This window comes from Falco naumanni, chromosome 4, assembly GCF_017639655.2.
Source record: "Falco naumanni isolate bFalNau1 chromosome 4, bFalNau1.pat, whole genome shotgun sequence".
NCBI classification, from domain to species: domain Eukaryota; kingdom Metazoa; phylum Chordata; class Aves; order Falconiformes; family Falconidae; genus Falco; species Falco naumanni.
The window spans coordinates 79,962,575-79,976,322 of NC_054057.1; the positions used below are offsets into that span (position 1 = coordinate 79,962,575).

The window sequence follows — 13,748 nt, forward strand, 5'->3', positions numbered from 1 at the left end:
TGAATTTAGCTTCATCTAGCACATATGTAGTAAGACAAACTTCTTCAAAGGTACTTAAGTGTTTTAGTGCTGCAGGTTAAGAATCACACAAGAGACTGTGCATTTCATGTCTCATATCTTTTAGTCCTGTCACTTAGGAGTTTAGTTTGTAATAGCTTTGGGAGGTTTTAGGACAGAAGATGCAATGTAAATATAGGGGGGAGTGTTCCCTATATTTAAACAAGTATTCTTACACTTGAGTAGGGAATTAAAATACTAAAACATGAGCAATAACAGGAAAAGCTGTGAACAGAGTAAGCTTAAATTCAACAGGGTCAAAAATCTGCTTAGTCCTGTTGAACATTCGGAGTAGCCCCAAGGGACTGTACCTACACCTGTACTTACAAAATTGGAGCTCCTTGCGAAGGAAGGGGTACAGCATGGCTCATTGCATCAGGGAAAGGATTTCATCTTCTCCAGACCTTGAGAGTGCAGTTGCGTGCAGTTAGTGTCTGCTTGTACAGCCGGTGCAAATCTTGAGTCTGGTAGTTGACTAAATTGCCTGAAATACCTTAAGATGTCCTCCAAGGGGGCAAGTGTTTGCTGGAGGTCAAATGTCCAAGTTTGTTTGTCCCAGGCCTGGGGACCCTGCCTTGTCCCTGTGCTGTCCCTGTCCTAAGGCACACTTTGTGGTCTCACTAACGTGCAGTGCTTTGCCCTGGAGAGTAACTAAACTGTCTGTTCTGTCGAGGTGTGGCACTGGATGTATTGCATCGCAGGAGAAAAAGGCTGTGCAAGGGCATGATCTAATCGGAAACTTTCAGCACAAAGGTGGAACAACTTCATCTCACAGAAACCACAGCCCCCTTTTGCTGGGTGGTCCCAGGTACAGTCCGTTCATTTCTGCTCCGAGGAGCCCAGGGCCACCTGCCTGTGCTCAGGGTGGGGAGGTGGGAGCAGGGTGCTGGGTACCACCAGCCTGGCCCCGTCTTCTCCTCACACAACTCGTTGAGCTCTCACCACCTCGGGAGGGGATGCATCCTTGCAGTCCCCCACCCTCCGAGCCCCCCAGCAGAGGAGACGTCTCCCCTCCCTCTGGCTGAAGGCCGGTGCTGCTGGGCAGGCACCTGCGCTGCGAGGCGGTGCTGGTCCCAGTCCCTGCCCCCTGCGCTGGGGTCCCTGGCTGGAGCCGCCCAGCTGTTGCACTGCCTGTGCGGGAAGGCAGCACGCAGCAGAGGCAGGTAACGTGCTGTGGGGTCCTGGGTCTTCCCAAGAACCCACCATCTCTTTCTTCTCTTCTGCCATCCCCTTGCTTTCCTCTCCCTTTCCAGCCTGACCCCCTCGAGGGGTCCTTCACTATATATATTGCTTTTTTTCAGAGGTGCTGGGAGGCTGGGTGGAAGGGGGAGGATGGGCATTGGCTGTGCAAGGGCTTATCAGCAAGGCTTCTGATTATGAGGTTAGCTTTCTGGTTATCAAGCTTCAGATAAGGCAGCGGCTGCATTGGAGTGAGTGATAAAAAGTCCAGGATTTCTTTACATGGAAGAGCGGCTGTTTAGGGAGCAAAAGAAGGTAATCTGGGAGCTCCTCGTAACTGGAAAGTTCGTAGCCGGGTGACATCTCAGAGATCCGGTTGCAGCATGTGCTGCCATGGTGCAAGGAACAATCTGGGCAGATGCTGGATGGGATCTGCAACAGATCCCCACACAGTGATTTGGGATTATCTAAAAGCTGCAGTGAACTTCTGCAAACAGACTGATTTCACTGGCAAAAGGAACTATTTCATCCTACAGGTTGTTTTATCAAGCAGGTTGATTTCACAGCAGATTTTTTCTGCACCTGGTAATTTTCTATTGGAGTTAGTCAGGATAAAAAAGCACTTTCCTTAGCATTTAATCTTATTACATAAGAATTTAGCATGCTGTAATTAAAACCCACTCCCTAATCAAAGTGAATGAGCTGGAATAAACAAATCAGGATTGACTTTGGTAGCATGATTTAAACTATGCAGAGTAATCAAACCTTACTGCAAAATTAATAGGGCAAAGGCAGAAACAAACACAAGAAACTTCATTGTCTAGGAAACCAGATACGTCTGAGTGAGAGACATGTACTGTAGTGCTCCCAAAAGAATAGCTGAAAAAGGTTTCAGTGTGTGCAAGAACAGGACAGAGGCAATAGCTTCTTTAAGTCTAATGTTTAAATTTTTCATCGTCTGTCAGTTTGAGTCACTCCTGTTACAAGACTGGAGTTAAGTATTTGCGATACTGAAGTGTTGCTAGAGGCTGTTGAAAGACATTTTCATAAAAGAGTACCTTGCTGATACGTGAGATTAAGCAGTCTGAAAAGGTGTTTGTATTTATCAAATGTTCAGATCTGTAACTCAAGCCACAGCAAAGAACTTTTTTTTTTTAAAAAAAAAAAAAGGAGAGAATGAGTCCAAATTCAGCAACAAAAAGAAATGCAGAAATTGTGTTGCAGATAAACCCTTGAAATGAAGGAAAGGGAGAGAAAACCTAACAAAGTCATCTCAGGGTCAGAGCGTAGTTGGCCAACAGGGCTCTAAAATCAGAGACTAATCCTAGAGTAAGAAGCTGCAATCTGTAGAGCACGGCATCATCTAATATCTCAGATTAATTAATTGTTTTACCTGTGGGGATGGTAACTCTCATGGCTGGGCAGAGTGCCAGGCCGAGGGTGCAGAGGCAGAAAATCCCCTCTGCAGTAAACTTGCTGCAACGTGGATTAAAGCAGCTCATGGTCCTCAGTGCTGCGGAGGGGACATAGCTGCAGGAACACGTGTGTGAGCGAGACCACCTCGGTCTCAGCTTCCTTTCCATCCCATTGCCTTATGGCAATGTTATCCTTGTCCTTCAGGAGCTAGATAGAAAGCAACACATTCATGTCATATAGGACAACTGTGAGACTGTCAGATCTTTTCTGATGAGAATCTGTGGTGCCCTGGTGAAAAGCTCTGGGTATCCTATTACTGCCCTTCCAGCTATTTTATCTTTCCGTGATCTTTATGCCTCATAGCACAGGGATAGCAAGACCTACTAAAACACATATTTCCATAGAAACTGTGTCCTAGCTGATGGGGAAAAATTGATGGTACGCTTCTCATGAGTACAGACCAGAGCTTTGATTTGTCTAAATGAAGTGGCATGGTCTTGAACCTGGTTTCTCAAATGTGTTGCTTTGTCTCTGATTCAGGGAGGGTATAAGGACATTTTTCCCCTTTCGGCAGAGTGATGGCAGCAGGGAAGGGGGGTGCTCCTTCACCCTCCCTGGAGCACTCTGCACGGGCACAGGGCAAGCAGGAGGGCTAGGGCATCCCACCGTTTGAATGCAGGTTCAGGAAACTTAACGAGCTAGAAAAAGCTTAGGGGTTTTTTGGAGCTTCTTTGCTATTTCCTTTTTTACTCCTTCTATTTCTTTTCTCTTTTATCTGAGTTTAAAAGGATTTGTTTGTTTGCTTTAACAAAACTGCATTTAAGTCATATTTAGGTGGAGTGTGGCTTAGTAAATAAATGATGCTACTAGGGGGAAAATTAAGAGCTACTTGGTAAAAGGGAAATAAATCTGGCTGTACGTGCACACTTGCAGACTTGTGTTTGCATAAAATTCCTGTCCTGGAAAAAGATCTAAATTAAAAATTTGGGAGCAAGCACTTCTAGATGATTCTGATTTCTATCTGTACTCCGTAGCTTAGGCTGTCTCTGATTTATGGCTCTGAAAGTTTTGGGTGAATATTGCCTTTTGACTTTGTTCTTTTAATTTTCCTTTTCAATCCAAATATCTTCTGATTCTAATAAACACTAGAAGAAATGTCCAGACTTTTGAAGATATGTTTCTTATTGATATCAGTGAATCATGCTGAGATTACACGCAGTCAGAACTCTGAAGGTAAGACCAGAACTCCTGTATGAGGGATGTATTTTGTGTGGATGGAAAAAGCTATGTGTAGTAAAATAGACGCAGTACTGTTTAGTAACTAGGACCATAGTCTCTGCTTTCTTGAATTCATGGAGCTATGCCAGCAAAGAATTTAACCAAGCTTGCTTATTTTTTAACAGCATTTTATTTTCACTGCTTTTTTGTAAATACGTTTAATCAAAACTGCATTAAATGCTTATAAATAAATTGTATGTCTATATATAGCTTTGATTACTGCATACAATACAGCATTTTTGTAGAACAGTTGAATGGTGAAACATTAAATCAACTTTCAGTAATGGAATAATCTTTTACAGATTTGCCTCCATTATTACACAAAGCTGTGGTTAGTATTTTTTATTTGATCTCTTTACTAGCATTTTATATTATAATCTAAAAATAATATTTTGCTACATATATTTATAATTTTTTCCTTAGGATGAAGTAATAACTGGGAAGTATCTGAATGGTAATGTACAAAATTGTTCCCACTTGTGCTTCTAAAAGGAATTAAAACTCAATATGTCACCATAACTTTTTGTGTTCCATTTTTCATGTGCAGCCCTCCTTGATATACTTCATTTTCAAAGGTAACGTGTTACTCTCACCATCCTGTTTTTTTGGTATTATCTTGCACTTCAGATATGATCTGTTTCATTTCCACAGAAACAGGAACATTATGGATGGAATGAAATTGGCACATATGATTACTTTGATTTAGATCTCCTGTGAGTAGTATTTCCTCTTAACAAGGAAAAAGCTGTTTCTCACGATGAAGCAAAAAACATGCATAGAATGAGGCTGAGAATAAATGGCTGCTACAGTTTTCAAAAGTTTTGATAACTAACTTTGTTCATATGTTTCAGAATGACTTCTTAAGGAAATTAGGTGCAGTTCCAGCTTTCTGCCCATCTCCCTTTTTCAGTTCTGCTCCATCCCCCATCCATCCCACTTCTTCCAGCTCCTGGTGACTTTTGAATTATTTGCTAATTTTGTCTGGATTTGAAAGAGCAGTATAAGCCTCAAAGGCAATTCCACTCCTACATATTTTGAGAAAATCAATGGCTGTGTAAAGAAGACACCCTGTAATTAATGGCTCTGCTGAGGGAAAGGCAGCAGACATTAGTCACCGCACTTCCCTTCTACAAGCAGATCAGAACAGGTATAATGGGGTACCGGGAAGCACATGTGTCGCACCGGACTAGCCACAGCACAGCTTGTCTCATGCCTGGAGATGGTACTAATGGCAACACATTGGAAAATTGAGATTATTGTGGGTTGTTGTGGAGCTAGATGAAAAAATCTATAACTAATTAATTCCGTTCCTCACTGAACCACGTGTTTTCATTGCATTAAATAGGTCAGCTGTTAGTCTCATTAGGCCAGAAAGCCGAATATTCGTGTCATTGTGGTATTAGTAGCAGTGTTTGTTCTTCTTATTCTTGTTTTGTCTTGTAATGTGCTATTTTACATGTTATACTATTTTACTGGCATTATTGGTCCTGTTTTCTGTTACAGTTCTAATGTCTGGACAGCAGATATGCTTTCAAAAGTCATGGCATATTTTAATGCCCAGGAAGTTATGTTTACTCTTAGCAGCCTACAGGTTTGTGCCATTTAAAATGCATTAAAATTTTTATTTGAAAAACAGCCTCTCTGCCAAAACTAGGTTGTCAGTGATAGAGATGACTAACAGACCTACAATGTAGCAGATGAGTAGGAAATAGGCACAGGATTGTCTTTTTTTCCCCTGAGATCGCAGGGGTATGCAAGGCAGTAATAATAATGAAGCAGACCTTTTTGCTTTTCCTCTGATGGAAAGCAGACACTATAGAAGTTTTCAGGCTTAGTGATTGTTTCTGAATTGAGTATATTCACGTGCTGTTTCTCCACAAAATGGCAGGTTTCTCCCAGATTTTGACTGTGGCTGTAGTTTTGCACTCTTTCTAATGGAATGAGAGGCTCCAGAGCATCCTACAAAATGCATCCACCTTTTCAAGCTCCTCTGAACTCTGTTTTTGTAAATTATCAATGTGGAAGTGATATAGGAAAAAGTCATTGTTCTTTATGCCTGGTCGTTATGATTAGTTATGAGCTGGCTTAAGTGGAGCTGTAGCCTGCTAATCAAAACCTGAGCCCCTCCCTTTCTGTTCCAATGTTATAATTCCCCTTAGATTTTCAAAACAGGCCTGAGATTGTTAACGGGTAATGCAGTTTGATGTGAGAGAGAATATTTTTTGCTTTACGACCTGGTACAGACTTTTCCTCCCATCTAATTGCATATTTCCTTCCCTTTTTTAAGTAATAATATGCACACGGTACCTGATTTTTTTGAGCTCTTTAAAAGTTGCATTTTCACAGCTCTGCTGTGTGAAGCTGAAAAGCGTTATTACTCTTCTTTATGAAGTGAGAAACCGAGGCATCTTTCTTAAGTGGCTCACTGGAGAATGGCTCGCTCGCAAAGCCAAGAATAGGCTTTAAAAATCACTGTGTTTCAGAATTACATTTAGGTTATTTTTGTTTACAGTTAGTGTTGAGTATAGTTATTCTAGTTGTTGACAACACAGACAGTACAGGAGCTAAGCACTTATCTCTCCTTAAGCGGAGATTTTCAGGGAGTAAAATGCCCCTACTACAATAGTACAAGTTTTGTGTATATTCTGCATATTTTTCTGTACTTCAGATGTCCATAAAAAGTTACCTGAAGAACCTTTTATACCAGCCTAGGCAACTACTATCCGAATTCCAACAGCTTGATCAGCAGCAGTTCCGAACTGCAATGAAGTATCTCTTCAACAGCAGAAAGGACCGTCTTGTAAGTCACTTTGCACTTGGTAAAAAGAAAAGCTGCTGTCAGTGGTTTGGATAAATGAGAGAGGGCCAGACTGGGGGGTCTCGCAGTACACACCGTGTGGTTCCTTAGCTGGCTTGGATTAGATTCCAGGAGCCCCTCTCGTTAGGTTGGATTTACTTAACGTAATTCTTGCTGTCTGAACGTTTGGTGCCAAGTCCAAGTCAGTCATTGGGATTTTCTCTGTAATCAGTGGAGAGAAATGCATCTCCAGAGAATGATCTACCTTCCTGAGCAAGTTTCTACGGTAGGTCAGACCAGTTGTTCTCGGGGAGTATCTGCTTCTCTTCAGTGGCTAGAAAGAGAGCCAAGATGACTAAAGAAGGTGAAATTAGTTATCTTCTTGATTAGTTACAGAAGTGTGCAAGCAAACTGTTGGGCAGTTTGGAGGAGAGGTAGCATAACGTCGTTTGCTTGCCACTGTGGTGTGTTCCCTGTGTGGCCCATCATAAAAAGTCTGGCTTAAAGTCTGTGAGTGCCACGCCAGGAGGATCACCTCCACCGCAGGGGTAGGATCATAGCCTGATGTAGGAGAGCACTTAGCATCTTCCCTGCCGCAAGAAAGGGCCTCCTGCATGGGTAGTGCCGAGAGGATGGAGATTAATCTGGGAGAAAAGGGAGATTAACTGCCCAGAATAAACAGTGTGTAATCCACTATTCAGACAGTGGTGGTGCAGCTCCTGCTGCCTGAGCACACGGGATAGGTGTGCAGCATGCACTGGAAGACAGAGCAGTAGAGCATAAGCACTTTCAACAAACTAAATTTTGGCTTCTCAGACAGCATACCCAGTTCTTCCAGGACTGATAATACTGCCTGAACAAGTCACCAAGCCCAGGACTATCAGCTCTGAACAGGCTGTCCTAGACATGTTGATTTGAGAGACAGAGCAACCTAATAATCCATCCCTAACCAGGATGACATTCCCTGGGCTTGGTTCTTTGACATTACCCCATGTTCTGGAGGGGATGTGTGTAGTAATAGCTGCAAGAAATACTGCATGGAAAAATGTCTATTCTAGAGATGTCTATGTATTCAATTATGTATAAAATAATAACCTTTTGGTTCCGAGATACTTTCAGTTTCCAAGTAACTAGTGCTTTCATGAGAGCACACGCTATAACTTCAGCCATTTGGATTATTTTTCTGTTTTTCATTTTGTCAAAAGATTCAAGCTGGTCTCTGGCCAGTGCCAGAAAGGAATTATCTGAAGTAATGCAACCAGACAGTATTTTGCAGCTATTTTTCATGAGAACAGCACCATATTTTTTGTAGAGTGCTTTCTGTCAGGCCTCAAAATGAACAATGTATTGAATTAATCAGAGAGACATTCTTTTAATGCTTTTTTGCTTGCAGGAAATGGGAAATGTTATTCTTGATTGGGGCAAGACTAGAGAGAGAATTTTTCAAAGCCCAGGAGTAAACAGGACCTTGTTCCTTATAACACTGGATAAATGCTTTCTGGCTCTGAGCGCTTTGGACTGTGTGGATATCCTAAGCCAGGTTTTGCGTCTGTCAGCAGTGAACTATCTCCAACCTGATGTCATTGGGAACCTCCCAAACGTTCTGCTGGAGGATGCTTTCAGAAACTTGTAAGCCATTTATTTTCCAGATGCAATTAATACTATGTAGTATTTTCTGACTATATATACCTTTAAAAAGAGGTTACTATATGGTCTCAATTTCTTTTCCAGATAGAGCTTTCGGCTTCTGTGTTGCTCTTTCTAAAAACATTTGTCCATGTGTGTAATTTAAAAAAAAATAGTTAACTCATTAGTGAACTAAAATTCCCTTGTATCACTTAGATCAACAGTATTCAAGGACCTCTATGACAAAACCTCAGCAAATACACAGAAAGCTCTGTATGGCTGGATGAAGCAGATGCTACAAAAATCCTATAACAGGAGTGGTATGTTATGTACAAAGTATTTTCTTCTTGCTTATCGTAAGAGAAAAACAGTCAGCAAAAGACCTACCCATTGTATTGAATTGTTTCCCAAATTCAACACAGGTCTGTTTAAGAGGAGCTGTCTTGAATAGCTTTGCTCCAGAATACAGTAAACATAATATTTTTGTTATTCACGGCAAATAGTTCTGAAAAGATGCTTGCCCTTCATCTCTTCTGCACAGAGCTATATGTGAAATCTTTGCACTGAAGTCCTTTTTCTAAGATTTAAATAGGATACAATTGTCAGGTACTCTGCACAGGCATGTTGTTCACTTCTAAACTCCTATTCAGTCTAGAAAAACAGATCTGTCTCAGAATACATTATCCAATGCACTGTTTAAAAATAAAAAAGAAATGCAGACGTTGAAGTTCTACTGCACGTGGCACTGTATAGTTCAGAAAAGGGACGAGATAAAACCAAAGGTAATTAATTCTGATTTTATGCATTTTGCCACATCTGTTTGCCTTGTTAATGTGCCTTAACCAGATGTGCCACAGCTGGGACAGTGCAGGACAGGCTCCACAAGGGGGCTGTAAAGTGGCAGCAGCACTGACACATCCCAGCAGTGCTGTCATGGGAGCATTTTACACTTTTAGATGTGTATGTTCTTCCTTTTTCCCTTCACATCAAAGGCAGAATGCCCACTTTGCTTCAGAGGAGCTAAATTTGGTTCCTGGGACTTGTGCCATTTCAAAACATCAGACTAACCTATGAAGTTGAGAGAAGAAGTTCATGACACTGCTAGGAGGTAGCATCCCTGCCAGTGCATTACTGGGGAAGCAAAGATGCAGAACTTGCCTGATGATACTCAGCAGCCCTGGGAAAGTCCCACAGCATCAGACATGTTGAGTTACGTCTGAAGCATTAGTGAACCCTCAGCCTGTAAATGGTCACCCAGCTCAGAAGGGACTGAGTATTGCCATACCTCTGGTACCTCCTGGTTGCTGCTTCAAATGCAAAGCAGCGTAGATAAGGTGATTCACTGGTGTGGACTGATGACCGGCTAGTTCTGGTAGTATGAGCTGCAGGAGCCATCAGCCCTGAGCAGGTACAGCTGGTCTGCTACCACCATCCAGGCTGTTGTCTAAAACAATCTAAAGCTCACTCAGGTGTATCGGCATACCATGTGTCACAGCATGGAGTGTGGGACAACAGAAGAGTCCTGCAATAGTCTGATTTATTCACTTCCTATGTGGCTAGCACTGGGACCACCTGGGAAAAGGGATCAGCCATCTGCAGAAGCAGCACCTTCCTCATTGAAGCTCAGCAGAAAAGAAACTTGAAAGAAGCTTCGTATTTGTGGTGTTGATGGGGCCACCTTCCAAGCGTTTTTGATGGTTTTGGTGACAGAGAGCTCATTGCTGTGCCTCTGTTGTGCCTGCAGGAAGGCAGAGGGGGCTTCTCCAGCATTGCCCCAGTGTCGGGCAGCCCCCGCCACTGCTGGGTGAGCAAGTGATGACATGGCCAGTGCTGGGTCCTGCACCTGGGGAGGAACCATCCCACACACCAGCCAGTGCAGGCTGGGGCTGAGCTGCTGGGGGCAGCTCTGCGGAGAAGGGCCTGGCAGTGCTGGTGGGCAGCACGTTGCCCATGGGCCAGCAGCGTGCCCGTGTGGCCCAGAAGGCCAGTGGTGTCCCGGGGTGCACGAGGAGGAGCGTGGCCAGCAGGACGGGGGAGGGGATCCCCCCCCTCTGCTCTGCCCTGGTGAGGCTGCGTCTGGAGTGCGGTGTCCGGTGCTGGGCTCCCCAGGTCAGGAGAGACAGGGAGCTGCTGGAGAGGGGCCAGCGGGGGCTGCGGAGGTGATGGGGGGCCCAGAGCATCTCCCCTGTGAGGGGAGGCTGAGGGAGCTGGGCCTGTTCAGCCCGGAGCAGGGAAGGCTGAGGGGAGCTTCTCAAGGTCTACAAACACCTTAAGGGCAGGTGCCAGGAGGACGGGGCCGGGCTCTTTTCGGTGGTGCCCAGCGGCAGGACAAGGGCAATGGGCTTGTGTCATCTGGCTTCTTATGTCTTAGAGTCAAACCTTTTAAGAAATGTCTTTGTCGCTCAGCCAGTTAGTGCGTTCCATGTATTAACAGCCCTGAGGTGCTGAGGGATGAAGCATGCTTGTAGCCCTTACAAAAACAAGAGGCTGGAACTTCCAAATTTTGTACCTTATTTAAAAATAACAAAACAGGTTTTGAGGATCACATCTACCATGCTTAGTAATTGCCAGTCTGTTTCACTGAAGGCCACAGTCAGCATCCTTAAATTGTGCTAGTTCTTTTGTTTAATTTTGCTGTCCTATCTTTCAACTCTCTTAATATTCCTGAGGTAATATCACTTAAAAAAAAAAAAAGGCCTGACAGTTCTGCTGGGAGCATCATCGTCTCAGCTAAGGAGCTTAGATCTGTGTTTGCAAAAAGTCACTTACTAAATGGGATTCTTCTGCTTCTGATATTTATAGGCTGGGGCTTTTTGGATACTCAAAACTCTTCAAAGTGCACAGATGATTTTATTCTAACAGAGTTGTGATTATCAGCGCTGCTGAGGAATGTGTTCAGAGGTATCACATGCTGAGCCATCCAAATTATGACACCTTGGAGAAAATACTTATTTTGTGGCTCCAAGTACCTGTCTAGTCAATAAATATTTTCTTGTCAGGGATATTTGGATCTTGATTTCATTTTCAGTCCTTGGGAGAATGTTACTAAACGAATGACATTTTTTAACTGTTACACAGTACTTTGTATTTTGCCAACCTATTTTTATATAGGTACGTAAATGATTTTTCATTTTCTCCATTATTGCTATTGCATATTGCTGAAATAAGTGGTATCATTAATTATAATATATAAGATATATAAAATGTTACAAAGTATCATGACTTCCTGATGTTCTTAAATAATACATTTGATTAGGAGAACTGAATTTTAAAAATGCTGCTCCATATTTAATACTATTGGTTTCATTTTTCCTGTCCCATCCATTTTATATTTTGACATCATAAAACATTAATCATTTTCATATGAGAAAACTTCAGACATTTGAAACACTTTCATTTTCATCAAAAAATGTATGGGCTCGTAAAAATGTAGTACTAAAATCCAGCTGATGGAGGGAACCTGACTCTCTCTGCTAAGGATTTTTCTGATTTGCAGATTTTTGTAAAATTATTTACCAATAACAGGTTACTGTGTACAATGTATTTGAAAAATAACAGCTTTCTTAACATTGTAGTGATTATTTATTTGTACAAAACAGAGTTCAATGAATCAACTTCTTGGGTCAGTGCAGAAAACTTATGGATTTTGGGAAGATATATGGTCCATCTCCCGTTAGAAGATATTCTGAAAATTAGTCTCGATGAAGTAAGTAATTTCATTGTTCTTCAGGTAACTGCGGTTGGATATATCATTGTCAAGTGATGTCAGCTACAAACAACGTGAACACAAATGCAAACTCAAACATGAAAAATAGGTTTATATATTTTAATTACTTAAATATGATGTGAATCCAAATCCATTGTCAACCAAATATTCTTCTCTTTTTGGAATTTGAAAGTGCCTATCATTAATATGTAATTATTTATCTGTATCAGAATTCTGTGACTTGTACTGAAAGATAGGGACCAATGACAGAAGAACCTCAAATTATTTGACAGTTTGGCAGAGAATTGCTCACTCAGCTTTGCCTTCAAAAATTCTGTATTATCCAAATCTATCTTCTGCCTTTCTCTATAACATGAATGGAATAAGTTATTACAGAGCATCAAACATATTTTATTGAATGCAATTGTGTCATAATCCTGACACATGATTTTGTTTGCACTGGTCAGATAAGACTATTCATTAGCTATGACAATGCCACGAAACAGTTGGACACGGTGTATGACATCACACCAGAGCTTGCACAAGCTTTCCTGGAAAGAATAAACTCATCAGGATTTGATATGAGAAACACTTCAACTATCTACAGGCAAGTATGTTAGATCTACTGCTTTTCTTTTGCTTTTATGGCTGTGTGTGGAGAGGATGAACAAGGAAGGAGGAAAGAGAGGAGCAATAAGTAGCTGATGGAAGTGTTGGTGTGGCATAACTTTTCCCTTCCAGCAGAAAAATCTAGGCTGAAATCCAACCCTGTTTAGCAACAGTGAAGAACTGCTACTTTATGAATTTTTGGAGGCACGCCTGATTAGCTAATGCTTTGTCTCCTGCTGCACAGTGAGGAGTTGGCTGTAGTATTAGTAGAAGAACTACAGCAGTATCTGGGGGACCCAGTCGAAGCTCCATCACATTGCACAGTGCAGCAATAAAACAGAGACATGAGTTGCCTTGGCTGTTTGAATCACAGAAGATAGGTGTTTTATGGAAATCGTGTTAGTTAGGTTTGAAGGAGGAAATTGTAACTCATGCCAGCCAGGTGTGCAAGTGGTTTTTCATTGATGTGGGTGTCACCAGAGAGGTCACAAAGCTCATCCTGCTGTCCTCTTTGTCCTGCAGGGCAGAGACAAGCCATGCTTAAACACTTGAGACCGTTAGCATGTAAGCAGAAAACTGCATCTTCAGGGCTGTCAAATCAGCACTGAACTTACTTTAACAATAATAAATGAAAATAAACTGCTCTTACTCATAAATATACAGTGAACACGAGCTATCTGCAAGAGTGCTGTACTCCACGTTTACATTTACACTGTTGTGTCAATGGATGTATTTAGTCTCAAGACACCACTGTCTGAAGTTATTTGTAGTCTCCTTGGGGGATACCTTGGAGTTTTAAACTAATGGAGAATATGCTTTATGACTTCAGAGCTCCTGTCATTATTGCAATGTAACTCACTGACTTTCATGAAGTATTGCTGATTGTTGGAGGTGTAAGTGGGAGAAGAATTATGCCCGCACTCCAAATTTCGATGTCAGAAATCTTAAAAATGATTTTACCACTCCAGAGAGGTGCCACATTCTCACAGATGAGAGAAATGCCATGCTCCATAATCCTTAATATATTCCATTTTTACAACACACTTACTTTATATTACTCATTTTAACCATACTGATGAT

The 13,748-nt window shown here is 42.0% G+C and overlaps 1 protein-coding gene across 8 annotated transcripts in view; it reads left to right on the top strand.

Annotated features, from left to right (window-relative positions):
* The first annotated feature begins 762 nt into the window (after positions 1 to 762).
* Positions 763 to 13,748, top strand: part of OTOA (otoancorin) — a 40,175-nt gene continuing 27,189 nt past the window's right edge. For 3 of the 8 annotated variants that reach the window (XM_040590279.1, XM_040590281.1, XM_040590280.1), the window contains exons 1-11: positions 1,102 to 1,220; positions 3,802 to 3,885; positions 4,233 to 4,261; positions 4,354 to 4,384; positions 4,478 to 4,505; positions 5,434 to 5,521; positions 6,599 to 6,730; positions 8,121 to 8,356; positions 8,570 to 8,673; positions 11,953 to 12,059; positions 12,527 to 12,666. In XM_040590279.1, coding sequence (XP_040446213.1) covers positions 3,807 to 3,885; positions 4,233 to 4,261; positions 4,354 to 4,384; positions 4,478 to 4,505; positions 5,434 to 5,521; positions 6,599 to 6,730; positions 8,121 to 8,356; positions 8,570 to 8,673; positions 11,953 to 12,059; positions 12,527 to 12,666 — 974 coding nt within the window. In that variant the 5' untranslated portion in view covers positions 1,102 to 1,220; positions 3,802 to 3,806. Of the gene's footprint in view, positions 866 to 1,101; positions 1,221 to 3,801; positions 3,886 to 4,232; positions 4,262 to 4,353; positions 4,385 to 4,477; positions 4,506 to 5,433; positions 5,522 to 6,598; positions 6,731 to 8,120; positions 8,357 to 8,569; positions 8,674 to 11,952; positions 12,060 to 12,526; positions 12,667 to 13,748 lie in introns of those variants that run through there. The other 5 variants (XM_040590276.1, XM_040590274.1, XM_040590275.1 and 2 more) reach the window with 5 other exon arrangements.